Raw genomic sequence first — 27,125 nt, forward strand, 5'->3', positions numbered from 1 at the left:
TTGCCTGGATGAGTGCAGCCCCAACAACACACAAGAAGCTTGACACCATCCAGGTAGCTGCTTGATTGGCATTGGATGCACAAACACCCACTCCTTCCACCACTGCTCAGCAGCAGCAGTGTGTACTTTGGAGAAGATGCATTGCACAAATTCACCAAAGGTCCAAACACATCTATGTAGAAGGACAAGGTAAAATAAAATCACACAACACCAGGTTATAGTCCAACAGGTTTATTTGGAAGCACTAGCTTTCAGAGCATTGCTCCTTCATCAGGTGATTGTGCAGAGGAACAATAAGACACATAATTTATAGCAAAAGATCACAGTGTCAAGGAGCTGGTACAAATTAACAGCCACCTCAGGTTGTTCAATAAACTGCAGGGAAGGCATGACATGTCAGGGTTCCACCTTCAGCGGGTCACGTGGCCCCAGAGTCACGTGGCCATGCGAACGTACGTCCCAGCGCCTTTCCGTGATGTCACCGCGTTAACGTGCCCCTGTCCCCGCGGAGGCCGCGCAGGCGCAGTGCCCCCCCTCTGATCGCCGCCATGATGGAGGTCTGGCTCCGTCCTCCCCGCGAGTCCCGTCTCTCGCTCCAGGTGGTGCCGCCCGGGACCACCGGGAATCACCTCAAACAGCGGTGCAGCCGGCTGCAGGTAAACCGCCCGGATCACCCTCACCCTCACCGCCACCGCCTGGGGAGGGGGACCCGCTCACTGTCAGACCCCGGGGGGGGAGGGGAGGGGGAGACACTGACTGTCAGACCCCGGGGGGGAGGGGGAGACACTGACTGTCAGACCCCGGGGGGGGGGGGGGGAGACACTGACTGTTAGACCCCGGGGGGGAGGGGGAGGGGGAGACACTGACTGTCAGACCCCGGGGGGGAGGGGGAGACACTGACTGTCAGACCCCGGGGGGGAGGGGGAGACACTGACTGTCAGACCCCGGGGGGGAGGGGGAGACACTGACTGTCAGACCCCGGGGGGGAGGGGGAGACACTGACTGTCAGACCCCGGGGGGGAGGGGGAGACACTGACTGTCAGACCCCGGGGGGGAGGGGGAGACACTGACTGTCAGACCCCGGGGGGGAGGGGGAGACACTGACTGTCAGACCCCGGGGGGGGGGGGGGGGGAGACACTGACTGTTAGACCCCGGGGGGGAGGGGGAGACACTGACTGTCAGACCCCGGGGGGGAGGGGAGGGGAGGGGAGGGGGAGACACTGACTGTCAGACCCCGGGGGGGAGGGGGAGACACTGACTGTCAGACCCCGGGGGGGAGGGGAGGGGAGGGGAGGGGGAGACACTGACTGTCAGACCCCGGGGGGGAGGGGGAGGGGGAGACACTGACTGTCAGACCCTGAGGGGGGAGGGGGAGGGGGAGACACTGACTGTCAGACCCTGAGGGGGAGGGGGAGACACTGACTGTCAGACCCCGGGGGGGAGGGGAGGGGAGGGGGAGACACTGACTGTCAGACCCCGGGGGGGAGGGGGAGGGGGAGACACTGACTGTCAGACCCTGGGGGGGAGGGGGAGACACTGACTGTCAGACCCTGAGGGGGGAGGGGGAGGGGGAGACACTGACTGTCAGACCCCGGGGGGGGGAGGGGGAGGGGGAGACACTGACTGTCAGACCCCGGGGGGGGGAGGGGGAGGGGGAGACACTGACTGTCAGACCCCGGGGGGGGGAGGGGGAGGGGGAGACACTGACTGTCAGACCCTGAGGGGGAGGGGGAGACACTGACTGTCAGACCCTGGGGGGGAGGGGAGGGGAGGGGGAGACACTGACTGTCAGACCCTGGGGGGGGAGGGAGAGGGGGAGACACTGACTGTCAGACCCTGAGGGGGAGGGGGAGACACTGACTGTCAGACCCTGGGGGGGAGGGGAGGGGAGGGGGAGACACTGACTGTCAGACCCTGGGGGGGAGGGGGTGACACTGACTGTCAGACCCTGGGGGGGAGGGGGAGACACTGACTGTCAGACCCTGGGGGGGAGGGGGAGACACTGACTGTCAGACCCTGGGGGGGCGGGGGAGACACTGACTGTCAGATCCTGGGGGGGAGGGGGAGACACTGACTGTCAGACCCCGGCGGGGGGGGGGGGTGGGCGCAAGGGGTGGAGACTCTGACGGTCAGACCCCGGCGGGGGGGGGGGGGTGGGCGCAAGGGGTGGAGACACTGACGGTCAGACCCCGGCGGGGGGGGGGGGTGGGCGCAAGGGGTGGAGACACTGACTGTCAGACCCTGGGGGAGGGGGCGGGGGAGGGGGAGGGAGGAGGAGGAGGAGGAGAGACACTGACTGTCAGACCCTGGGGGGAAGGGGAGGAGGGGACACTGACTGTCAGACCCTGGGGAGAGGGGGAGACATTGACTGTCATACCCCGGTTGTGGGGTTGGGGTTTGGCAGGGGTGGGTGGGGAGGCAGACAGACTGCTGCCGGTGTGAGGAGATGTCTGGACTCCCCTGTCAAAATTGCTGAGGCATTAATCTCTGTGACTGTCTTTGTTCACACCTTGGTCACCTGTTCCCTTTTGCTTGACATCTTCTCCAACTGAGACAACGGCCCTTTTTGTCTGATTCATTCAAACCATCACCCCCAGTGAAAAACTGATTTACTTCCAAGCTTTGAAGAGTCATCTCGACTTGTAACGTTAGTTTGCTGTCTCTCCATGGATGCTGCCTGACCCACTGAGATCTCCAGCATTTGTTTTCAGTACTGATTCCAGCCTCTGCTGTAATTTGCTCTTAGTTTCACCTGAGTGTATTGTGTTCACCACTCTCGGTGCACTCTCCCCACTCCCCTTGGGGAGAACATGTGTAAAGGTGGCTGGCTGCTTTATGGAGCACCTCTTCTGTTTGAAAACATGAACTTGTGCTTTCTGTCATCTGATTTTGTTTCTCTGACCCTTGCTCTCCCCAACCTCCCACAGTGTTTGAATGTAACTCCACTGAACAGCACGTACCCTTGTGTTAATGACATGTTTCACATTGCACCAGACTCAACACGGGGTTCAGCAATTTAAGATCACATAACACTGCCTTTTTTTTTAACATGTTGGAGATGTATTTTTTTCTATTGCCATGGAATAAGGGTATCATTGATACACCAGGGAGTCCTGGCTGTAACCCTTCCTTCACTGTTAGCTGCTTGTGATTTAACCCTTTGAGTCCAGGTTAAATTCAGGTAAACTAATACCACAATTCCTCCAAATATAACCTCACCTAAGATGTTGTGTCTGGAACTGTTCACAATACTCCGGATGGGTTCTGACAAGACCCTTGTTTCGGTGAAGCTTGACTTCTGTCCCCTTGTATTCCACTTATGTCCAGGTCTCTCTTCCTCCATTAACCTGCGGTCTCTCTTTATCACCCATCCTTTATCACCTAAATATCTCTCCCCTTGAACACACCTCTTTTGCTCCTCTCTTGTATCTCTCAACAACAGTTTGTTTCTGTTTAATGGCTTTAATATAAGGAGGCAGATTTAATATCAAGGTGTCAAATATGAGGTATTGCAGATGACAACATCTTGATCAAAGGGACAGTTTAACTGAGAAAAGAAAGGTAGATAAGTGGAGTTTTGATATTTTCTGTTCGGATATGTCATTAGACGCTCTGGAACAGCTGGGACTTGAACCTGGGTCTCCAGTTCAGAGGTAAGCCCACTACAACCTTACCCCAAGAGCTCCTTCCTGGATTTTTAAACAAAGCCTGGCAGTTAACTGTCAATCAGCACTAATGTTTGCATTCTCCATGGCAATACCCCTGCTAATTGGAGATTGCGTGCCAACCAATTGATACTGCGCCCTCACTCAGTTTTGTTTTCCTCTCAAATTGGTGTTCTTGTGAATTGTCCTGATATATGCAAGAGAAAAAGCTTTAACAGAATGGATCATTTTTCAGTAATACTGAAGTACTGTCATACCAAATGAAGAGGAGATTGGGAAATGTTTATGGCTCATGAGTACAATTGTATTGATCGTCATACAGAACGGAAACAGACCCTTTGCTCCAAGCAGTCCATACCAACCATAATGCCAAAATAAACTAGTCCCACCTGCCTGCACTTGGCCATGTCTCTCTCAACATTTCTTATTCATATACTTACCAAGATGTCCTTTTAAACCTCTTAACTGTACCTGCATCCACCACTTCCTTTGGAAGTTCATTCCATTTGTAGAAAGTTAATGTGCAGATATAGTAAGTGATTAGGAAGGCAGGTGATTTGCTAGTATTTGTTACAAAGTGGTTAGAATATAAAAGTAAAGAATCTTACTCCAGTTATGTATAGCATTGGTGAGGCTACTCTTGGTGTGTGCACTTTTGGTCACCTTGTATAAGGAAAATCATACTTGCCCTAGAGAGAGTGCAGTGAAGGTAGACTAGACTGGACTAGACTGGTTCCTGAGATGACAATATCATTCAGTGAGGTGAGATTGAGAAGATTGGGCCCATAGTTTAGGAGAATGATTGCAACATGACATGAGATATTGAGATAATGTGGAGCAATGGAGTTGAATTGTAGAGCAGGCTTCAATAGCCCACTTCAGTTTCTATTTATTATGTCCATATTATAATGAAGTATAAATCGCGTAATCCAGAACTTGGGAAATGCTTTCCCTTTTCGGTGCTCGAACTGACTGTATGAGAGAGAAATATACCGTGTCGTGCACTTAGAGCATGCACAGATCAACTGGCAGAGGTCTTCTCTGACATCTTCAACCTCTCCCTGCAGCAGGCCACTGTCCCTGCCTGCTTCAAGAGGTCCAACATCATCCCTGTGCCTAAGAAGGCTCATGTAGCATGTCTCAATGACTACCACCCAGTGGCCCTAACTTCGGTGGTCATGAAGTGCTTTGAAAGGCTGGTCATGGCATTAATCAGCTCCACCCTCCCCACTACTCTTGACCCACTCCAATTTGCCTATCTGATCAACCGATCCACGTCAGATACCATATCACTGGCCCTTCACTCCTCCCTAGAACATCTTGACACCAAGAACAGCTATGTAAGAATCCTACTCATTGACTACAGTTCAGCCTTCAACATTATTATCCCCTTGAGACTGATTACTAAACTTAGTGACCTCTGACTAAGCCCCACTCTCTGCAACTGGATCCTCAGTTTCCTGACCCACAGGCCACAGTCAGTGAAGATTGGGAACAATATTTCATCCTCACTAACACTCAACATCGGAGCCCCCCAGGGGTGTGTACTCAGCCCCCTACTGTACTCACTGTATACCCATGACTGCGTCGCCAAATACCAGACTAATGCCATTTACAAGTTCGCTGATGACAGCACCATAGTCGGTCGAATCTCAGATGGTGATGAAACAGACTACAGACGGGAGGTGGAAGTCCTGGAAAAATGGTGCACTGAGAACAACCTATCAATGCCAGCAAAACCAAGGAACTCATTATTGACTTTCAGCGGGATGTTATTCGTACGCCGCCGCCCCCCCCCCCCCCACACACACACACACACACACACACACACACACACACACACACACACACACACACACACACACACACTCTAGCAGTGCAGAGGTGGAACGAGTTGAGTGTAAAGCTCCTGGGAATGGTCATCTACAACACCTGTAGATGACTTGGGCTCTTCATATGGACGCATTGGTTACAAAGGCCCAACAACGTCTCCTCTTCCTCAGGCAGTTGAGGAAATTTGGCATGACGGCGAATACCTTTGCCAACTTTTATAGGTGTGCGATCAAGAGCATTCAAGATCGGGGATAGTTACAGAGAGTGGAGAACTCCGCCTGAACGATCACAAAGGCCAACCTCCCATCTATAGAATCCATCTACCAGACCTGCTGTCAAGGGAAGGCCACCAGCATTCTCAAAGATCCATCCCACCCTGGCAATGTTTTTCTCCAACCTCTACCATCGAGGAGAAGGTACAGAAGCCTGAACACATGCACCAGCCAGTTTTGAAACAGTTTCTACCCTACTGTTATTAGAATACTGAATGGACTCTGAAACTCTTCACATTCGCCTGTACCTGTGTTTTTGTTTCTGCTGCTGTTTACTTATTATTTACTGTCCATGCTACTTAACTCTGTGATCTGCCTGTATTGCTCACAAGACAAAGCTTGTCACTGCCTCGGTACAGGTGACAATAAATTCAATTCAATTCAATATACAAATAATGAAAGAAATAGATACATGAAATCAGCATGCAGTATCTCTGTTTTCTTTATTTATTTCAACTTAAATTTTATAATATAGGGCCTGCCCATTACAGATGTTTATCTGAAATATAATGGAAAACTGGTTGATGAAGAAACTGAGCTACAACATGGAGGAATTTACAGTCTGGAGCAAAGACTTGTTGGAGGGAAAGGAGGTAAGGTTTCAGCATGATTGTGCCTTCATTTATTTTATCTGCATACCTTTCTGTATACTTTGGTGTTATTGTTCCTGTGAACAGTTTGAGACTGACTCCTGCACCTCTGCACCTGTCTGTATGTTAACATTCTGGTAGGTGTTGCAGTGATCTGATCTGGATGTACACATGTTTGCATGCACCCGTTTCTAATTTATTAGATTCCCTCTAGTGTGGAAGCAGGCCCATCGGCCCAACAAGTCCACACCGACCCTCTGAAGAGTAACCCACCTGGACCCATTTCCCTCTGACTAATGCACCTAACCTATGGGCAATTTAGCACGCTCAATTCACCTGACCTGAGCACTGGGAGCAAATGTGCAAACTCCACAGACAGTCAGCCCGAGGCTAGAATCGAACCTTGGGTCCTGGTGCTGTGAGGCAGCAGTGCTAACCACTGAGCCACCGTGCCACCCACAAATCTATTTACTAACTGAGTATCTGGTGGATGATGCCTACTCAATAAAATGTTTATGCTGGAATCACTCAATTTAATTACAAATTATTTTGGATGACATTGCAAAACATAGCATGTCTTGATAGCCTATGTCTACTCAGTTAACTTCAAGATGTTGTTTAAAAAAATTCTCTGAATCTCTTTGCTTTTGTTTTCTCACTAATAAGAATGTCACTATGCAGTCTTCCAGGTTACAAAGAAATAGAAATGCAGATTTATTGAGACTTTAGATGATGCAGAGAGTGGAGTGGTTTGTAAACTTCTCAAGTTTATGTCATTCCTTAGGGTTTGGATCGATGCTTCGTGCCCTTGGAGCTCAAATTGAGAAAACTACAAACCGAGAGGCCTGTCGGGATTTGAGTGGAAGGAGACTGCGGGATGTAAACCATGAAAAGGCGTAAGGCATTCAGTCCACTGACAGAAGAATTATTTTTCAGGAGACTCTTATTGGCTGTGATTCTGTTATAGACTCATATTACATGACTCTGTTTTCCTATAAATGTTTACACCATATATGAATGTGAATTATTAGTCCAGTGATAGTGATGGGGATCTGGAGAGAAACTATTCTTGTTGGTGGAATTGTTCAGAGCAGAAAACAGGTTTTTGGTGAAAGAATCAAAGCGCAGTGAGTAAAAATAAGTTGACGCAACTAATGGGCATGGTCTGGAATGTACTACCTGAAAAGGAAGTGGAGGCAGATTCAATTGTGGCTTTAAAAGAGAATTGAATAAGAACTAGCAGAAAGTATATTATGGATCTGTAGGGTTGCTTTTGCAGAGTGCTGACATAGGACAGAGAGGCCAAATGGTCATCTGTATAATTTCACAAAAGACTTTGAGCTATTCTGTAATTCACTTAATTTGCCTTATGACAAGTGCTAAGCAATTGACCTTTAACTAAACAGTGTACTGAGAATGCTCTCCAGCTAATGACTGTGCTCAGCAGGGGAACCATCTTCAGTCCGAACACACCGCCTCATCTAGTCTTGGGCTATTTCAGTTAAGAAACACAGCATCTGGCTATGAAAATCTTCAGAAATAATGCACAAACTTGGATTGGTTGGGCTTCCTTGTCAATTTTTACTTCTCTCCGCTTGTGTTGAGGGGCCTGACTTTGAGCTGGCATCTTGCTGTTGACCATTGAGATGCATTGGCTGGAAGATTTGTGAAGAGCAATTCGAGAAGCTTACCTCATGATCTCCCACCCACTCCCCCAGTGCATCAGGAGGACAGGCACAGCTGCTTGCTGTGAAACCAGGCCATGGAGATCAGGGAGTCTCGGTGGAGTCTTCACTGTTTGTTGATTGCACTACATGGTCCAGTTAATAATAATATGCTGTTGTGTATGCAAATATCTTAAAAAGGGATGCTTCTTTTGTGTGGCCTGTTTGTGTTCTGCAGAGTGAGGTCAGCGGATGTTGCCAGGGTTGGAGGATTTGAGCTATAGGGAGAGGCTAAACAGGCTGAGGCTGTTTGCCCTGGACCGTCAGGCTGGGGGGTGACCTTATAGAGGTTTACAAAATTATGAGGGGCACGGATAGGGTAGATAGACAAAGTCTTTTCCTTGAGGTCGGGGAGTCCAGAACTAGAGGGCATAGGTTTAGGGTGAGAGGGGAAAGATATAAAAGAGACCTAAGGGGCAACTTTTTCATGCAGAGGGTGGTACATGTATGGAATGAGCTGCCAGAGGATGTGGTGGAGGCTGGTACAACTGCAACATTTAAGAGGCATTTGGATGGGTATATGAATAGCAAGGGTTTGGAAGGATATGGGCCAGATGCTAGCATCTGGGAATAGATTGGGTTGGGCTATCTGGTCGGCATGGACAGGTTGGACCAAAGGGTCTGTTTCCATGCTGTATATCTCTATGACTCTATAGCTTGCTGCATGGCCATGCAGGATGGAGGGAATGTTGGTGTTATTTTTGACTACACTCAGCTAATTGGGAAATCGACCAGAATTGTTGCTCCTACACACACCAGCCTGTGGCTTTCACTTGAGGGTAGACTAGGTTCACAGGTTTGCTACCAGACTATTAGTATCAGCTGTGTCTCGGCTGGTAGCACTTTCACCTTTTTTAAATTTCAAAAGTTGACCTTCATAAAACATCTTTGTACATGCGTGGTCACAAATGCAGTTCTGTACTGTAACATATCAAGAAAACAAACTTTGGAGTTGGACTCCATCCAAATCAAAGACCCCCTCTTACACATACAATACTATATTTACATACACTTAAGGCACTAAGAGGGTCTGATAACTGAACAACCCCTTCAGCAGGAAGAGCTCACACAGTGGTCTTTCCCCACTGCACCTTGGTGGCAGCTGCCCAATCTTTAGTGTGACCCTCAGAAGGAATGCAGTCCTGGACTTTAAAACGTGTCAGTCTGTAATTACCCGAGTCAGAAAGCTGTCACTACAAAGACTTTGGCGCAAAGTCCAGTCCAGTTCAGTGCTGAGGGAATGCGGCATCTTTTAGGCGAGACCTAAATGAACGCCATGTCTACTCCTTCGTAAAAGAAAGATATAGGAGCAGCAGTTAGCAGGGGGATCCTCCTGAGTGCCTCAACCTTAACAATCTCACTAAACAGTTATTATCACATTGCTGTTTGTGGGAATTTACTGAATGCCAATTGGTTGCTGTGTTTTCTACATTATTATAATGACTCCAGTCTGAAAAATACTTCGAATTCGTTGGAAAGCATTTTCTGAAGTAGTTCAGTCATGGAGCAGGCTGTTTGTGGATGTGCTCGAGGGTGACATTGTGCAAAAATCAAGAGGAGAGGAGCCAGCCTCACTTGCTACTGTGACTGTGATGTTTGAGAAGTTGTAACCTACGGTCGTTTCTGTCTTTGTACAGAATGGCTGAATGGATAAAGAAGCAAGCAGATCGGGAAGCCGAGAAAGAACAGAGGCGATTGGAGCGTTTACAGCGCAAGCTTGCTGAGCCAAAGCACTATTTCTCTGATCCGCAGTATGAGCAGCAATTGGATGAAATGTCTGAGCGCCTGGAGGATTCTGTGCTTAAAGGTAGAGCTCTGTTTGAGAAACCATACCCAACAGAAACTGTCCAGCAGTGTCACAGTTGTAGTTAATATAATCATCCTGTTTGGAAATATTATGACACATGTCTGGGACAGTTGGGCTTTGAACACAGACAGCACAAGATCCCTTGCATACTAAGAGAACTACTATATGGAGTGATTGGTCATTTACTCTCCCATGTTTATTTCTGGATCTTTGAGAAAGTAGGAGAGTGTTCCATTGCTTTACAGAGGAGGCAAGGCATTTCCTCAGAAGTGATCAGAATTGGCTTCAGCCACCCTTGGGGCCATCTGAGGACCTGGACAGATTGTGAGAGATCTGTGGATGGGATGGTCCAGCCTTCCTCCTGACTGAGCGCTGGTATTTTTGTTAATTCACTCACTGGGTGTGGCATCCCTGGCTGGGCCAGCATTTCTTGCCTGTCCCTGTTGCCTTTGAGAAGCTGGCGGTGAGCTGCCTTGTGAACTACTGCAGTAAATGTGCTGTAGGTGGACCCCTAATGCCGCGAGGGAGCGAACTTTAGGATTTTGACCCAGTGACACTGAAGGAATGGTGATATCTTTCCAAGTCAGAATGGTAAGTGACTTGGAGGGTACTTGCTGATGTTGACATTGCCATGTATCTTCTGCCTTTATCCTTCTGGATGTTAGTGGTCATGGGTTTGGAAGGTGCTGTCTAAGGAGCCTTGGTGAATTTCTGCAGTTATCGTATAGGTGGTACACCCTGCTGCTACTGAGCATTGGTGGTTGAGGGAGTGGAGTTTGTGATGCTTATCAAATGTGCTGCTTTGTCCTGGATGGTGTCAAGCTTCTTGGTTCTTTCTGGCCCTACATTTGTCCAGACTAGAGGTGGTGTACTCCTGACTTGTGCCTTGTACATGATGGACAAGCGTTAGGGCTTCAGGAGGTGAATTACTGTCTGTAGAATTCCTCTGACCTGTTTGTGTAGCTGCTGTATTTCTATGGCTAGTAAAGTTCAGTTTCTGGTCAGTGGTGGTCCCTGAGATGTTCGTAGTGGGGGGATTCAGTGATGATAAGTGCGGTGCTGGAAAAGCACAGCAGGCCAGGCAGCATCCGAGGAGCAGGAGAATTGATGTTTCTGGCATAAGCCCTTCAGCCGAAATCACATCCCTGATAAAGGGCTTTTCCCCGAAACGTCGACTCTCCTCCTCCTCGGGTACCTGCTGTGCTTTTCCAGCACCACACTTTTTGACTCTGATCTCGAGCATCTGTGTCCTGACTCTCTCCAGGATTCGGTAATGGTAATGCTGTTGAGAGTCTTTAGATTAGATTACTTACAGTGTGGAAACAGGCCCTTCAGCCCAACAAGTCCACACCGCCCCGCTGAAGCGTAACCCACCCATACCCCTACCCCTACCCCTACCCCTACATCTACATCTACCCCTTACCTAACACTACGGGCAATTTAGCAATGGCCAATTCACCTGACCGGCACATCTTTTGGACTGTGGAAGGAAACCGGAGCACCCGGAGGAAACCCACACAGACACGGGGAGAACGTGCAAACTCCACACAGTCAGTCGCCTGAGGCTGGAATCGAACCCGGGTCTCTGGCACAAAAGGGTGGAGATGGTCATAGTTTGGTATTTGTATGGTGTCAATGTTACTTGCTAGTTTCCAGCCCAAGCCTGGATATTGTCCAGGTCTTGCTGTGTTTGGACGTTGTGGTATCGAAGAGTTATGAATGACTGGTGCTGAATATTGTGCAATGAGGATAGTTGTGCTTAAACGGAGTAAAGAAACTAAGCTGCCAGGTAGAAAAACATTTGATTTCTATAGTTTTAATAAGAACTTTAGAAACTGAGTTTAACATACCTGCAAAATGAAGGAGGCCTTCAGTTTATTTTAGAGTGCATTATAAGGTGTGAAGAGATCCACTGATAAGCATTTATTGATTTTTAATTCAGTAATAAAATGTGTATGAGGAGGCAATGGCCTAGTAGTTTTATCACTCGACTATTAATCCAGAAACTCAGCTGATGAAGGAGCAGCGCTCCGAAAGCTTGTGATCTTAAATAAACCTGTTGGATGATAACCTGGTGTTGTGATTTCTGATTTTGTCTGGACCCAAAGCAATGTGGTTGATTCTCAACTGCCCTCTGAAATGGCCCAGCAAGCCACTCGGTTCGAGGGCAGCTCGGGTCAGGCAGTACACGCTGGCCGGCCAGCGATGCCCCGAGTGAATTTTTAAAGAAAAGTCATTGGCAGGAAAGCAAGTGCAAACCTGCTGTTGACTGGACAATTGTACTGCAAATTTTACAAAGTAGTGCCTTTTTTAAAAGGCTTCTTTATATGGTTACTGGTGTACTCCTGTTTCTCCAGGTTTACAAGCGTCATCGAGTGATGTGGTGTCAGCAGAAGGCGGGGCAGTTCGGAAACGTGCGCACCCTGCTCCCCCCACACAGACTAAGGGTGGAAAGAAGAAATGTCTCTGGTAAGTGAGAGTAAACTTTTGTCTTGCCTTTCATTATTATCTCTGCTTCTGCTGCTGCTGCTTTTAATCTGCATTTTTTTCCCGCTGCCCACATCCTCACGTTGTTCTCAGTGTCTTCACATCCTCACGTTCTCAGTGTCTTCACATCCTCACGTTGTTCTCAGTGTCTTCACATCCTCACGTTGTTCTCAGTGTCTTCACACCCTCACGTTGTTCTCAGTGTCTTCACACCCTCACGTTGTTCTCAGTGTCTTCACATCCTCACGTTGTTCTCAGGGTCTTCACAGCCTCACGTTGTTCTCAGGGTCTTCACAGCCTCACGTTGTTCTCAGTGTCTTCACAGCCTCACGTTGTTCTCAGTGTCTTCACAGCCTCACGTTGTTCTCAGTGTCTTCACAGCCTCACGTTGTTCTCAGGGTCTTCACAGCCTCACGTTGTTCTCAGGGTCTTCACAGCCTCACGTTGTTCTCAGGGTCTTCACAGCCTCACGTTGTTCTCAGGGTCTTCACAGCCTCACGTTGTTCTCAGGGTCTTCACAGCCTCACGTTGTTCTCAGGGTCTTCACAGCCTCACGTTGTTCTCAGGGTCTTCACAGCCTCACGTTGTTCTCAGGGTCTTCACAGCCTCACGTTGTTCTCAGGGTCTTCACAGCCTCACGTTGTTCTCAGGGTCTTCACAGCCTCACGTTGTTCTCAGGGTCTTCACAGCCTCACGTTGTTCTCAGGGTCTTCACAGCCTCACGTTGTTCTCAGGGTCTTCACAGCCTTTTCTGTTTAAGGGGTGAATGAGTTGTAAAGCTGAGCCTGGAATCTGCCCTTGTTTTGTGTTGACCCATGCAAAAGCTAAAGGAGCACGCAGCAAGAATTGAAGCGGGGATCTTCCTGAGTCAACACGGCACTGTTGTTACATTACTTTAGAAACACTGCCGTTTCCTCGTGCAGAGGGCAAGTAATGTGTCCATCATGTCTGTATTAAATTCCTCAACGGCCAATTAAGCCAACAGCTCAGTTTTTTGGCTATTATCCTGAAAATTATTCCTCCTGCTTTTGGAAGGTTACTAAAGCAATCTGATCCTCCGTGTTTGCACATTTTAGATTTGTGAAGAAATTTCTCTTCATTTCCCCTCAACTATTTTAAATTGATGACCTTTGTTTTCCAAACCCTTTGCCAGGGGATCTCTAAGTATTGATTTTAAATACGCTCTAAGAACATCCCATTTCCACCTTAAATGAACTCCCATCAATCTGGTAAAGTACCACTTTCATATCGTCTTCAGGGTTTTGGGTATCCTTCCTCAAGTGTGGTACCAGGAATTGTACACAGTTAAGCAGTCTGTTGGACCAGATTGCAAAGAGGGAGAGTGTATTTGAGAGATTTTTTTTCCCTGGAAGTTATGTTCAGTTGATTGTCCCTGGATGGGAGCAGAAATGCTGTAATTTGCAGAAGCACCATTGATCCAATTCTTGCTCCTTTAGTTCTACCTTTACATGGGCATGACCTTTGAATTTGGGCATCAGAGGCAAACTGGATTAAGATCCTTGTGTTGTAATCATTTGTTGCATTAGGCTCACATATAAAGAAAAGATCAAGATAAGCATGCTGGCTCCCAGCGAGAGCACAGTGGCTCAGTGGTTTGCACTGTTACCTCACAGCACCAGGGTCCCAGGTTCAGTTCCAGCCTTAGGTGACTGTCTTTGTGGATTTTGCACATGCTCCCCATGTCTGCGTGTGTTTCCTCCGGGTGCTCTGGTTTCCTCCCACAGTCCAAAGATGTGCAGGTTAGGTGAATTGGTCATGCTAAATTTCTCATAGTGTTAGGTGCATTAGTCAGAGAGGGCTGGGTTGCTCTTCGGAGGGTTGGTGTGGACTTATTGGGCCGAAGGGCCTGTTTCTACACTATAGGGAATCTAATCTAATCTACAATTCATCCATTTATTTTTCTTCTACTTTGCAAGATTACTGCTATTCATTAGCGTTGCTTGTTCCATTTCCTTATTAAATGTTTTGACACTGTTCCATTTGACAAGTTGCCAGCAATTAAATGGAGGAAAATTATAAACAGTGAATTGGTATTTTTTTCCTCCTATGTTACTTTGCATCAGCAAGTAAGCCATATTTAACAGATTTTGATGAAATACATAGAAAGAGGTCACTTAGCCCAACTGGTTCATGCTGGGGTGTCTCTAAGTTCTTTAAATCTAATAGCATATTCTGTTCCTTTTTTCCTATAATTGACCCATGCAGCTTATCTTTTAAATGCAGCTTTGCTATTTGCCACAAGAGTTCCATGTGGGAGCAAGCCACATTCTAACCATTCTTTGGGATGAAGAAGTTTCTTAAATACTTAACAGAATTTATCAAGCTCGTCTTATTGGTTTGATATCTCCCACAAGTTAAAGCATCATGTAGAAATTCACCTTTTGCGGACAGGGAAGGTTTATGGATTTTGTTTCTTACAGGATGGGAGGAGTGGATTTGGAAGTGTCTGGGAGCTCTGATGAGGAAAGCACAGCAGACAGTGACTCCTCTGACGAGGTTCCCTCTCACTCCAAGAGTCCTGTGGAGCAACAGAGTGTAGAAAATGGTAATGCTGATGATGAGAAGGACTTGTCTCCTGGCCCCTGTGCTGACTCACCTGTTCCTGAGCCGACCTTGGTGCAACAGGAAACTTTAAATCAAACCGAACCGGGAGTCAGCAGCAAAATGGAAGTGACAACTTCGAATTCACAGGACAGCAACAGGCTTGTACCAGAAGAGGGTGTCAGAGAGAGTTCTGAAGAGATGGAGAAGGTCACAACAGATATACAGGATGAAGATAATGTGCCAACAGCTGTTGTAAGTCCTGGTTTCTTAATTTTTGCAATGGAATTTATTTCAAAATAAGTGTTATGGTAATGTAATGGATTAATGAAGATGTTTTCATGCTTTTGAAAACTTCTGTAAATCACTCCTACACAACAGGATTTGCATAACTTGACAATTCTATTTAGCATGGTCCTGTCTTGACAGCTGTCCAGTGGCTCAGTGGTTAGCACTGCTGCCTCTCAGTGCCTGGCACACGGGTTCGATTCCAACCTCAGGTGACTGTCTGTGTGGAGTTTGCACATTCTCCCCGTGTCTGTGTGGGTTTGCTCCGGTTTCCTCCCACAGTCGCAAAGATGTGCAGGTTAGGTGAATTGGCCACACTAAATTGTCCATAGTGCTAGGTGCGTTAGTCAGAGGGAAATGGGTCTGGGTGGGTTACTCTTCGGAGGGTTGGGCCAAGCGGCCTGTTTCCGCACCGTAGGGAATCTAATCTTATCTTAAATACTTCACTATTGTTTAGAGATGGCACAACAGGACATTGATCAGCCAATTTTCATATTGATAAGAGTTCATTCAATCCTCAAAAAGAAATGAATTTTTCTCCTTTTCGAACAGTGCCATCTAAACTTTGATGTCCAATTGAGTGCCAAGCCACAGGGGTCTCAGCATTCTCCCTCCAGTCGAAGCCAGGCACTAGCATAGATGCAGCAAACCCTGTGCAGTAATGTTTGCCTCAATTCATTTGTCTCGCAAGAGTTTGAATTTTGGGTGACTGAGTGAATATTGATAACTTAAATTGTGTATTTATATATAAAACAATCAGTAAATACTTGAAATGGTCAACTCCACAGGAAGTAACTGTGGATTTAGGAAAAGTTCCATGTTTTGGAGTTGCTGACCTTCCATCAGACAGGAAGACCCTGTTCTGCTAATATACTGCTGATGGTCTGCTGGTCTTAACAAATTCAGCATGAAGTTGACATGGTCTGTGAGAGGTTCATGGGTTGGGTGCTGGGGATTAGCTGAATATACGAGCAGTTCTCTGGTATTAAGAAACTTGAGGTGAGTGGATTGACAACTGAATTACTTTACTAGGATGAGTTCAAGGTTCAGCTTGTACTAATCTTCTGGTTTTTGTCTGAGAGCTCCACTTATCTGCATTTGACAGATTTGGAAAATTTATCCAGCACCGGTAGACATGACTAGATGGCAGGCAGGATTTTCAGTCATAAATGAATACTTCTGAATCGTATTATTCTATCTCTTAGTAAAAATGGAAGATTAATGGAGGTTTTGCATGTAAGAAGTGAGAGTGTAACAATGTTGTGGTGATGGTATTGTTAAAGCTTAAAGTTCATGTCTCACTGTGGCAAGTTGCTAAATTGAATTCAGTGAATCTGGTGGCTCCATTAAAGGAAATGAGAAAAGAAAATTGTAAAATCGTAACCAATTCGGTAGTTGATAATCTACCATCTCTCTGTGACTCGACTTAAACATTCCATCAACCCCATGTTATAGTTAGTTATGTTTTAGTGAATCATTCTATCTCCTGGGTTGGTGTGAAAAAGGCCTACCAACTGTGCCATTCTATTCTGCACTAAGCTGCTGTTGCTGTGAATTTGCTCCGTTGTGGCCAGAAACTGGACTGGAGCAGGCCCACCTAAATCGAGGAGTAATAAGCTTGACCTCGAAGGACTAGGTTTTAACCCCTTTAATCACCCCTTTAATCACCCCTTTAATAGTAAAATCTTGCGTTAGTACTTATGTCCTATTGTCAAGAATTTTTGTTAAGATGGATTGCAAATTGTTATACCAGCATTTCCTATTTCTTGTACTGTCAACTGTAAAGATTGAGACCAATCTTGAACCTGATGAAGCTCTCATCACTGCACTGTATGTAAGAAAACAAGAATGAGCTCAGGCCGTGGTGTTTTACTGGTATTAGTACAAATTTTCACATGTTCTACCTGCTTCTTCATTCCCCTTCACCTTAGGGAACTATGACACAGACTAATAACTGAGTTTAATATTATTGACATCAAATTCTTTCACCACAGAAAGGAGGAATCGAATAGTAAAAATATACGTTTTCAAATTACAATATTTACATAAAGTGCTTCTGTATTGTGCATCTTTGCATTAAGCGTTTTAAGAGGATGGCATTCTCCAAAGAAATATCTAGCAGTAGGGGTCGCTGCTATATTAATGTGACGTTGTCCATAGAGCAGCTGCATTTCTCAACGATCATGTTGGGGAACTCAGCCACTTCGATCTCTGTGTAGTCTCCTTTCTTCACCAGGTACATCACAGGCAGCGAGGCACTCTCCTCCACTGCGCAGCTCCTCTCTCCGTAGTCGAAGGGCCACTGTGGCTGCTTGCAGCCCCCCACACAGTGGAAGGCCTGGTAACCAGGGGGCTCGATGATCCAGTACTGGGTCCAGGTCAGCTCCCTGAAGTTGATGAAGTATTCCTGCCTACAGCAGGATCCACTTTCCTTTGCACCACAATCTCCGATACTCCTATACATTAAAACAGCAAAAATATGTTGGTCAGCTGTCGCATTGGCTGCAAGAGGAGGCAGAAGTAAATTGTACAGAATCTGCTATGGTGACTTGTTTTGATAGCTTGGTGTTAAATGAAAAGTACAATTGTTAGTGGCCACCCTTTGAGAAACTAATTTGCAGTTGTTTAATTTGAAGAAGTGGTCTTTTAATACTCAGAAATGCCCAATACACAAATTAAATATTGGATAATGGTTGCTTTAAATGTTCAAAAAGGTTGTAGTTGAAGAAATTGTAAGTGGCGTACAGGAGGGAAGATTTAGTGACTCAGACTTCTTAATTGGATTGAAATCTTGAAATAACTGAATTGGTTGCCTGCTGTTTTTTTGTGTCCAGATTTAATTTAATGTAGAAGAAAGGTAGAGGTTCTGTTCTTTAGTCAGTAGCTGCTGATAAGAGTTGGTCACCAAAGGTTTATATGTGTTCCTTCATAGCTTCCTTTGCATCTCATTGTAGTGAAATGTGTCCATGCTGCACTACAGAGATTAGCTGTTGTCCCAGGCTAATTGTGTGAGAGATTATTTTTCGACACAATGGACACACTTAAGTGTCTGGAAGAGTCACTTTAAACTTTGTATATAAGATTTTAACACTGGTGTCTGTCAATTTGGGATTGACCAAAAACTTCCCAGTATTATTTGACCAGAGGTGGAATTTTGTATATTTTTGCAGGAAAAGTTGAGGTTTTTGTATTGCAGTCTCACGTGTTGAGGAGGGAACAAATAGTTTCAAACTGCTAATATCTGATACCATACTTGTTGACTTCATAGTTTTTTGACATTTTAAATGCATTTGTTTATCAGATGAGTGTCATTCATGTGGGGAGGTGTTTTTCTAGTGGTAATGTTAGTGGACTATCAATCCAGACACCCAGGCGAATGTTCTGGGGCCATTTCAAATCCTACAGAAATTCAAAATTTGAATATGGTAAAAAAAAAATCCAGAATAGTGACCATTGTAACAACTCATCTGGTTCACTAATGTCTTATTGTATGGAGCCGCAGTCTGCCCTCCGTGTCCCCAGATCCATATCAAATGGTTGACTCTCAATTGCTCTCTGGGATTGCGTAGAGAACAAGTTAGTTCAAGAGAACCTTGAGATAGCCAATAACAGCTGGTCAGCTAGCAACACCCACATCACACACAAAAAAGTTTTAAAGCCAGCATTCATTTCGCATCCTTAATATCCCAGGCCACAGTCGAGATTTTTGTCGGTCTGAGGTCACCTGTAGACCAAACCAAGTAAGGATGCCAGATTTACTTTGCTTACGGATATTAGTGAACCAGATGGATTTTTACAACAATCAACAGCCAATATGTGGTTGCCGTTTTTTTTATATATAATTGAATTCAGTCTCCAACATCTGTCACAGTAGGATTTGAATCCAGGTCCCAGAACATGAGTCTGTCGTTCAGGATTACTACCATGCCTCTGCTTTTGTTGACTTCCACTATGTACAAGTAGATTGAAACGAAAGGAGTTGCAGAGTAACCTAAGCATTTCCAAAGGTAAATTATTAAAACAAACCTGTAAGGCTGGCAGAACATGAAAGATAAATCTGTATGAGAACATGTATCATTCATATCTCAAATGGGCCCTGGCTATTGCAGTGAGTTACAAATGTGTGACTTGCTGCATTTATTCCAGGGTTTGTTTATTTTTGGGGTGGCAAATTTATGACTGAAAATGGCTTGCTATACCCACAAAATGAATAAAACTGGGGGCTATAAAAGTGCACGTTTAGTGTAAATTCAGCAAAATTAGTGACAAACATGTAGGTATAATCATTATACCTAACTCTTGCAAAAATGCCATCCCGTATTCCCAATTCCTCCACCTCCGCCATATCTGCTCCCAGGAGGACCAGTTCCACCACAGAACACACCAGATGGCCTCCTTCTTTAGAGACCGCAATTTCCCTTCCCACGTGGTTGAAGATGCCCTCCAACGCATTTTGTCCATATCCTGCACCTCCACCCTCCGACCCCACCCCTCCAACTGTAACAAGGACAGAACGCCCCTGGTGCTCACCTTCCACCCTACAAACCTTCACATAAACCAAACCATCTGCCAACATTTCCGTCACCTCCAAAAAGACCCACCCCCACCAGGGATATATTTCCCTCCCCACCCATTTCCGCCTTCCGCAAAGACCGTTCCCTCCGTGACTACCTGGTCAGGTCCACGCCCCCCTACAACCCACCCTCCCATTCTGGCACCTTCCCCTGCCACTGCAGGAACTGTAAAACCTGCGCCTACACCTCCTCCCTCACCTCTATCCAAGGCCCTAAAGGAGCCTTGCACATCCATCAAAGTTTTACCTGCACATCCACTAATATCATTTATTGTATCCGTTGCTCCCGATGTGGTCTCCTCTACATTGGGGAGACTGGGCGCCTCCTAGCAGAGCGCTTTAGGGAACATCTCCGAGACACCCGCACCAATCAACCACACCGCCCCGTGGCCCAACATTTCAACTCCCCCTCCCACTCTGCCGAGGACATGGAGATCCTGGGCTTACTTCACCGCCGCTCCCTCACCACCAGACGCCTGGAGGAAGAACGCCTCATCTTCCGCCTCGAAACACTTCAACCCCAGGGTATCAATGTAGACTTCAACAGTTTCCTCATTTCCCGTTCCCCCACCTCACCCTAGTTCCAAACTTCCACCTCACACTGTCCCCATGACTTGTCCAGACTTGTCCGACCTGCCTATCTCCTTTTCCACCTATCCACTCCACCATCTTCTCCCTGACCTATCACCTTCATCCCCTCCCCCATTCACCTATTGTACTCTATGCTACTTTCTCCCCACCCCCACCCTCCTCTAGCTTATCTCTCCACGCTTCGGGCTCACTGCCTTTATTCCTGATGAAGGGCTTTTGCCTGAAACGTCGATTTCGAAGCTCCTTGGATGCTGCCTGAACTGCTGTGCTCTTCCAGCACCACTAATCCAGAGCCAGATTATAGTCCAACAGGGTTATTTGGAAGGACTTTCTATCGGAGCGTTGCTCCTTCATCAGACAGAGCAGTGCTGTGAAAGTTAGTGCTTCCAATAAACCTGTTGGAGTATAACCTGGTGTTGTGTGATTTTTAACTTTGTTCACCCCAGCACCTCCACATCAGGCGTAATAATTGTAATTCTTTGGAATAGATTGGAGAGCTGGATGGATTTAAATGAATACCTACCCATATTCATCCAGGTTGAGGCTGTAGAGGACCAATTCTGGTTTGCCCAGGACTTGATCATTCGGGCCCTGTGTTGTAAAATGCACCAGTTTGGCCATTTCAGCCGCGTAGCTGCCCATGCGCTCCGCCTCAATCCAGATCTCCAGGTACATGGACATTTCTGCAGTCTTCATCCAGTAATGTACGGCCTGAGTGACATCCAGACTTTTCCACCCAGAGTCGAGGATTGGAACCAACCTGCAAATCACAGCAGAAGTAAAAGCTGTTTAGTAAATAAATCCTCATTTCTCACCTTTCCATTTTTTAAACAAAAGCCAGTCTGACAGCAACCAGACTAATGAAGCCTTGAGACCGTTCTATTAATCAAAACAGAGTTTGCAGTTGTGTTTTATCTAAAGTTGAGTAGCCATACTATTTGGGGAAGCAAATGAGGACAAGACAAGATAGTTAAACTTCTGGTCTGTTCATTCTAATTTCTGTTGCAACTTTTCATAGAATGCATTTAGGGAGGTCAAACAGTAAAACAGGATATGCAGTGAACAGGAACATACTGAGAAGGGTAGATGGTGTGAGAGATCTTGGGAGTTCAAGTGCAGAAGTTCCCCACAGATGGCAGTGCAGGTTAGATAAGATTGTAAAGAAGATATATGGCAAGTTGTCCTCCATTGGCAGAGGTATGGAATACAAAAGTAGGGATATAATGTTGAAACAGTAAGACATTAGGGCCAGAACTGGAGAATTTTGTCCTGTTCTGGTCACCACATTATAGGAAGGATGTAATCGCTGTGGAGCGAGTGCAGAGACGTTTCACTGGAACATTGCCAGGGCTGGAAAATTGAGGCTACAAGGAGAGATTGGAGAGTTGGGATTGCTTTCCTTGGCTGAAGGGTATACAAAATTGTGAGGACGAGTGAGTGTGGACAGAGGGAACCTGTTTCCCTTGGCAAAGAATTCAAAAACCAAGGGTTGTAGATTCAAGCTAAGTTGGGGACTTTTTTTTAAAAAGTAGAGGGTGGTGGGTGTCTGGAACTCCCTGCCTGAGTTGGTGGTGGAGGCAGAGACTTAACTCTTTCAGAAAACATCTGGATCTGCACCTTAAGTGTTGTAGGGTTGTGGATTTTATGCAGGAAAATGGGATTAGAAACGACATCTATATCTTTGGGTTGGTATGGACAAGATGGGCCAAATGGCCCCCTTCTGTGCTGTATCATCTCTATGCTTCTGTGATTCTAATCTTATGGTACTGTGTGGCAGCCCAGTTTGAAGACACTATTCAGTAAGTCTCACTCCCCTGCCTGTGTTGAAAGCTTGCAGCATTTTTAATGTTATTCGTTCTCATTTTTAAACTTGTGATTTTAAAATGCTTCTCGAAACCTGTTCAGGCAGAGAATTCAAGATCTTGTATTTTAAAAAAGCACTAATATTGAGAATGTGAAAATTCCTTATATAAGAGAACAGGTAGTGTGATGAGAACATTAACCATCTATTCTCAGTTTATTCTTCATAGATTTATGCTCGCAGTCCTCATTTTAAAGTTATATCATAATTTGCCTTGTATGAATCAACTTGTCTGGAAGTCTTTCTTCTGGGGTTCTGTTGGGTTTGGTGCTGGGGCCCTTGCTGTCTGTGGGGTGACATAATGATTTGGATTAAAATGCAGGTGCTGTGATCAAGAAGGTTGTGGATGAGATGAAAATTGATGAGGTGTTAAATAGTAAGGATTGTAGTAAACTGCTGGAAGATAGCAACCAATTGGCCAGCTCTGCTGAGTCGTGGCAAATGGAACTCAACTCAGAAGAGCGAGAGGTAATGCACTTGTCGAGGGCTAACAAGGTGGAGATTACACATGACACAATGGTAGGACCTTGGAAGTATTAGAGATCAGAGGGACCTTTTGTATAAGTATTCATTATCCTGAGGGAAGTATGGCAGGTAAGTAAGATGGTTAAGAAGGCATGTGGGGTAACTGCCTTTTATTAGCTAAGACATAGTCTCCTTGCTCTTGTGCTCTATGCTGGAACTGTGTAAAATACCGATTAAGTTACAACTGAGTATTGCTTGCAGTTCTGGTCACTACATTAAAGGAAGGATGTGATTGCACTTGGAGAGGTTTGTCAGGATGCTGCCTGGGCTGGAGGGTCTGAGCTATAAGGAAAAAATGGTTGGGTTGGGTTGTTCTCCTTGGAGCAGCTACGGTTTAGAAGGGACCTGATAGTCTGTAAGATTGAGGATACACATTTTCTTTGGTAGAGAGGTCAATAACAAGGAAACAAAGATTTAAGCTAAGAGGTAGAAGGTGAAGGAAAGCTTGGAGGAAAAGCAGTTTTCTGCTGAGGGTTGTGGAGTCTGGAACTCTACCTGAAAGAGTGGTTGAATCTGAAACCTTTACAACTTTTAAGGAGTATTTAGATATTCACTTGTCGCCATAGCCTTTTGAAGTATAGACCGTAAACTGGAAAATGGGATTCGTGTAGTCTGTACTAGTTAACAGTGGGCTGAAGGACCTCCAATATCATAAACATCTGGGTCAATAAGAATCGTACACTGCACTTTTAAAATACTTGACGAGGCCCTGTATAACATTTTCACCTTTTTGATTTTAAGTTGAAAAGCTGTGTCTTCAAGTCTTTTCCGGTAGCTCAGTACCATCAACAAAGCATTTGTTTCACTTTGGCTAGGTTATCTGTAGGGCTACTGTTACTGGCCTAGTTCGGGCTAGGGAGGCAAGTTTACTTGCCCAGAATTGCAGTTCCTAATTGCTTTTTCATTGACTCTCCTTGGTAGTACGGGTTGGCTATAAGCAAAAAGGCCGCTATGAATCATAATCACTTGGGCAAGGTACCTCAAGTGTTCAGTTGCATGATGAGTTGTTGCTTTCAAAGTTCCAAGAGATGAACTTGTTTGTGCCTTTTTTTTTAAAATAGAAAAAGGTTTGTATTGAGAGAAAAAAACCAACATAAAGCTTAATATGTAAATTGTATGCAAGTAGGAGGAAAGCAGATTGACCGGCATTCCTGTATTGATCTCACAGGGATTGGGCACTCACTAATGCTATTAGTTTCTCCCTTAGTGTTTTGCTTTGAGTCACCTGTCCCAATTTCAATATTAGTTTCCTTGTCCAGATACTCCCCTCTTATACTGTAAATACTGTTCATAACGATATCTAACATGTCTGCTACTTTCATTGGTAATATCACCTTTATTATCTTTCAAGGGCTGGCATTACTTTTGCATCTCCCAGGTCCTGATACAATTAGAAAATTCATCTTTGATATCCCTGGAAGCTTTAGTTCATACCTTTTTTTGGTAGCTTTCACTATCTATTGTCGTCCTTTTCCTGCATCTTGTATATTCCCAGTTGGTAGAATTGTACCATTTGTTGCCTTTTTGTATGGGTTTGGTTTTAGGTTAGATTCCCTACAGTGTGGAAACAGGTACTTGGGCCGAACAAATCCACACCGACCCTCCAAAGAGTAACCCACCCAGACTCATTTCCCTACATTTGCCCCTGACTAATGCACCTCACACAATGGGCAATTTAGCATGGCCAATCCACCTAACCTGCACATCTTTGGACTGTGAGAAAACCAGATCACCCGGAGGAAACCCACGCAGACACGGGGAGCATGGGCGACTGTCTGTGCGGAGTTTGCACGAGGCTGGAATCGAACCCGGGTCCCTGACGCTGTGAGGCAGCAGTGCTAACCACTGAGCCACTGCACCGACCTGTGTTTTGTTTAGTTTATTATCTATAGCTGTATGTTGTTTGGAAGGTTGAAATATTGTCAAAGAGAGCAGTAAATATATGGGGATTGACAGCATCAAGGGATATGGTGATAATGCAGAAAGGTATAGTTGAGGTAGATGCCCATTCCCCTGGGACCAAGCAGCAGACTTGAGCTTTATTCCTGTATTGTACTGTACATGTCAGTAGTCAAGCACCTCCCTTATTTTGCATCAATTCCCTGCTGAAGCCACCTACCAGCACTGCAGCAGAGAAGGTAGGTGGCCATCACTTTGATTTTTAGACATGGACAATAAATGCTACATCTTGAGGATGAATATATTTAAAAATGAACTTTCCAACATTGTCCAGTACATAATGAGGGACCGATGGTTGGTCAGAATATCCTCTGGAAGCTAAATCACAGATCATCTTTAATGTCAGACAATCTTATTTTTTTTAAAAAGTGGCCTTTGGTTAAAAGTTCAACGTAAAACCGCAGTATGTGCCCAGATTAATCTTGTTTTTTTTACCTGGAGTCTATGAGTGAGGTCCTGTTGCTGCCATCCGACAGAATCCTGACCCAGTGCACACTGACCCTGGCGTTGTTGACCGGCCGACTGTGCCTCCTGGGGGGCAGATCTTCCTTGTGAACGCCTTTCTTGAAGAGCTTGAGCTCTGCCATGGTCACCTCGCTGTTCTCCGGGATCAGCCCCTTCATATCAAAGACCAGTGTCTGCCTGGCAGGGTCTGAATAGAGTATGTCTCCTCTTGTATCTGGAGAAATGAAGCAGAGCACAGACAAGGAAGTTTACAATCTCATTTCCATTTGATTGCGTGAGAATACTGGTCCTCAGAAAATGTCAGTGCACTTCAGAGTGTGAGAAATTGATGCAGTCTTTATAATTCACAAAGCTGTGACTCATTCATCAATTTGCAGCTCGAATTGTAAAACTCTTCCACACCTCCAACTCCCATGCCTGCACCCTCAGAATACTGAGGAACTCCTGAATAGCTCATTTGTTATTAGCAAATTATTGTCCTAACAGTTTTATTTTGATAAAATAAGTAACAAGTACCCCCTTAATTTTGAATTTGCTATTTAAGTTATTCCAATGTTCGGGGGCTATTGTTGCCATTTTGTCTGTAGATATTGGATAAGAACAGGGTCTGTTCAGGCCCCTTCCACAGTAGCTAGAATAAATGGCCATGTGGACCAAGTAACTTGGAAACTTCTTATTGTACTTTCTAGTTTGCATCACTTTTACCCACAGGTCCCTTCCCTACACTTGACAGTTCTCAGGGAAATGAGTCAGAGTTTTAAAAAAAAAATCACACAACGCCAGGTTATAGTTCAAGTTTATTTGAAAGTGTAAGTTTTCAAATAAACCTGTTGGACGATAACCTGATGTTGTGTGATTTTTAACTTTGTCCACCCCAGTCCAATACCGGCACCTCCACATCAAGTGAGAGTCAGGGTGATAACTTTGTGCATCTGCTGAAACTGATTTTCTTCATCTGTTAATGTAAAGAGTGGGTGTATGTGGGTTCCCAAAGTTTAATGCTGTGGAGTGCAGGCGACTATGGGTCAGGCTCCACAGCATAAACTCTTTAATGTATATATTAGTACAGTGTGGAAACAGGGCCTTCAGCCCAACAAGTCCACACCGACCCGCCAAAGTGCAACCCACCCAGACCCGTTCCCCTACATTTACCCCTTCATCTAACGCCACGGGCAATTTAGCATGGGCAATTCACCTAACCTGCACATTTTTGGACTGGGGGAGGAAACCGGAGCAAACCCACGCAGACATGGGGAGAATGTGCAAACTCCACACAGTTAGTCGCCTGAGGTGGGAATTGAACCCAGGTCTCTAGCGCTGTGAGGCAACAGTGCTAACCGCTGTGCCACCGTGTCTTCTATATGCATCTCCTCTGGCTGCACTGCTATAATACACATGATTTCCCAATGTTAGGCAGTGCCCTGGAAAGGCATGTGGAAATGTTGTGGGGAGGTATAATTATTTCTTCCTTCTGAAATAAACCAAGGAATTAAAAGACTTTACCTGCAGTGCCTGTGATTCCTCGTAAGATGCCAGCCAGGGTGGGTAGGGCTCTTCGCTTCCTCTCCTTCTCCTTGTGGATCTTTAACATGGCAATGTACTTGTTCCTCATGTGAGCAGGGACTACCATGTTATCCACGTCTGTCTGCTCAATCTGTGGCACTTCACTTAACCCCAGTTTGTGAAGCATGGTGTACTTAATGTTGTCATGGGAGATTCCTTTCACTTGCTTTGCCCAAAGCGCAAGCAGGGCAAAGCTAAACAGTGTGAGGGTCGGGCTCTTGTGGGTTTGGGCCATATCCTTGGATGATCCTCAGGGCTGCCCCCCTCGTACAGCTGCCAGCTAAAAGTGCTTGTTGCCTTCTCTGTGAGACTGAAGGTTGCCTTTGAGGTTTTAAAGGAGCTGCTTTATTCCAGACAAA

The 27,125-nt window shown here is 45.8% G+C and overlaps 2 protein-coding genes across 3 annotated transcripts in view; one reads left to right on the plus strand and one right to left on the minus strand.

Annotated features, from left to right (window-relative positions):
* The first annotated feature begins 499 nt into the window (after positions 1–499).
* Positions 500–27,125, plus strand: part of sde2 (SDE2 telomere maintenance homolog (S. pombe)) — a 51,760-nt gene continuing 25,134 nt past the window's right edge. Inside the window, exons 1-7 of one of the 2 annotated variants that reach the window (XM_072550769.1) lie at positions 514–656; positions 5,721–5,915; positions 6,247–6,364; positions 7,146–7,257; positions 9,723–9,892; positions 12,250–12,361; positions 14,821–15,196. In XM_072550769.1, coding sequence (XP_072406870.1) covers positions 549–656; positions 5,721–5,915; positions 6,247–6,364; positions 7,146–7,257; positions 9,723–9,892; positions 12,250–12,361; positions 14,821–15,196 — 1,191 coding nt within the window. In that variant the 5' untranslated portion in view covers positions 514–548. Of the gene's footprint in view, positions 657–5,720; positions 5,916–6,246; positions 6,365–7,145; positions 7,258–9,722; positions 9,893–12,249; positions 12,362–14,820; positions 15,197–27,125 lie in introns of both variants that reach the window. The other variant, XM_072550770.1, reaches the window with a different exon arrangement.
* Positions 17,230–27,053, minus strand: LOC140456835 (left-right determination factor 2-like). The gene is made up of 4 exons (XM_072550771.1): positions 26,707–27,053; positions 25,174–25,417; positions 20,917–21,153; positions 17,230–17,685 (listed from the first exon to the last, which is right to left on the minus strand). The coding sequence occupies exons 1-4, from the start codon at positions 26,999–27,001 to the stop codon at positions 17,364–17,366; spliced, it is 1,098 nt and encodes a 365-aa protein (XP_072406872.1). The 5' UTR covers positions 27,002–27,053; the 3' UTR covers positions 17,230–17,363.

Source organism: Chiloscyllium punctatum, chromosome 3, assembly GCF_047496795.1.
Source record: "Chiloscyllium punctatum isolate Juve2018m chromosome 3, sChiPun1.3, whole genome shotgun sequence".
Classification (NCBI taxonomy): Eukaryota; Metazoa; Chordata; class Chondrichthyes; order Orectolobiformes; family Hemiscylliidae; genus Chiloscyllium; species Chiloscyllium punctatum.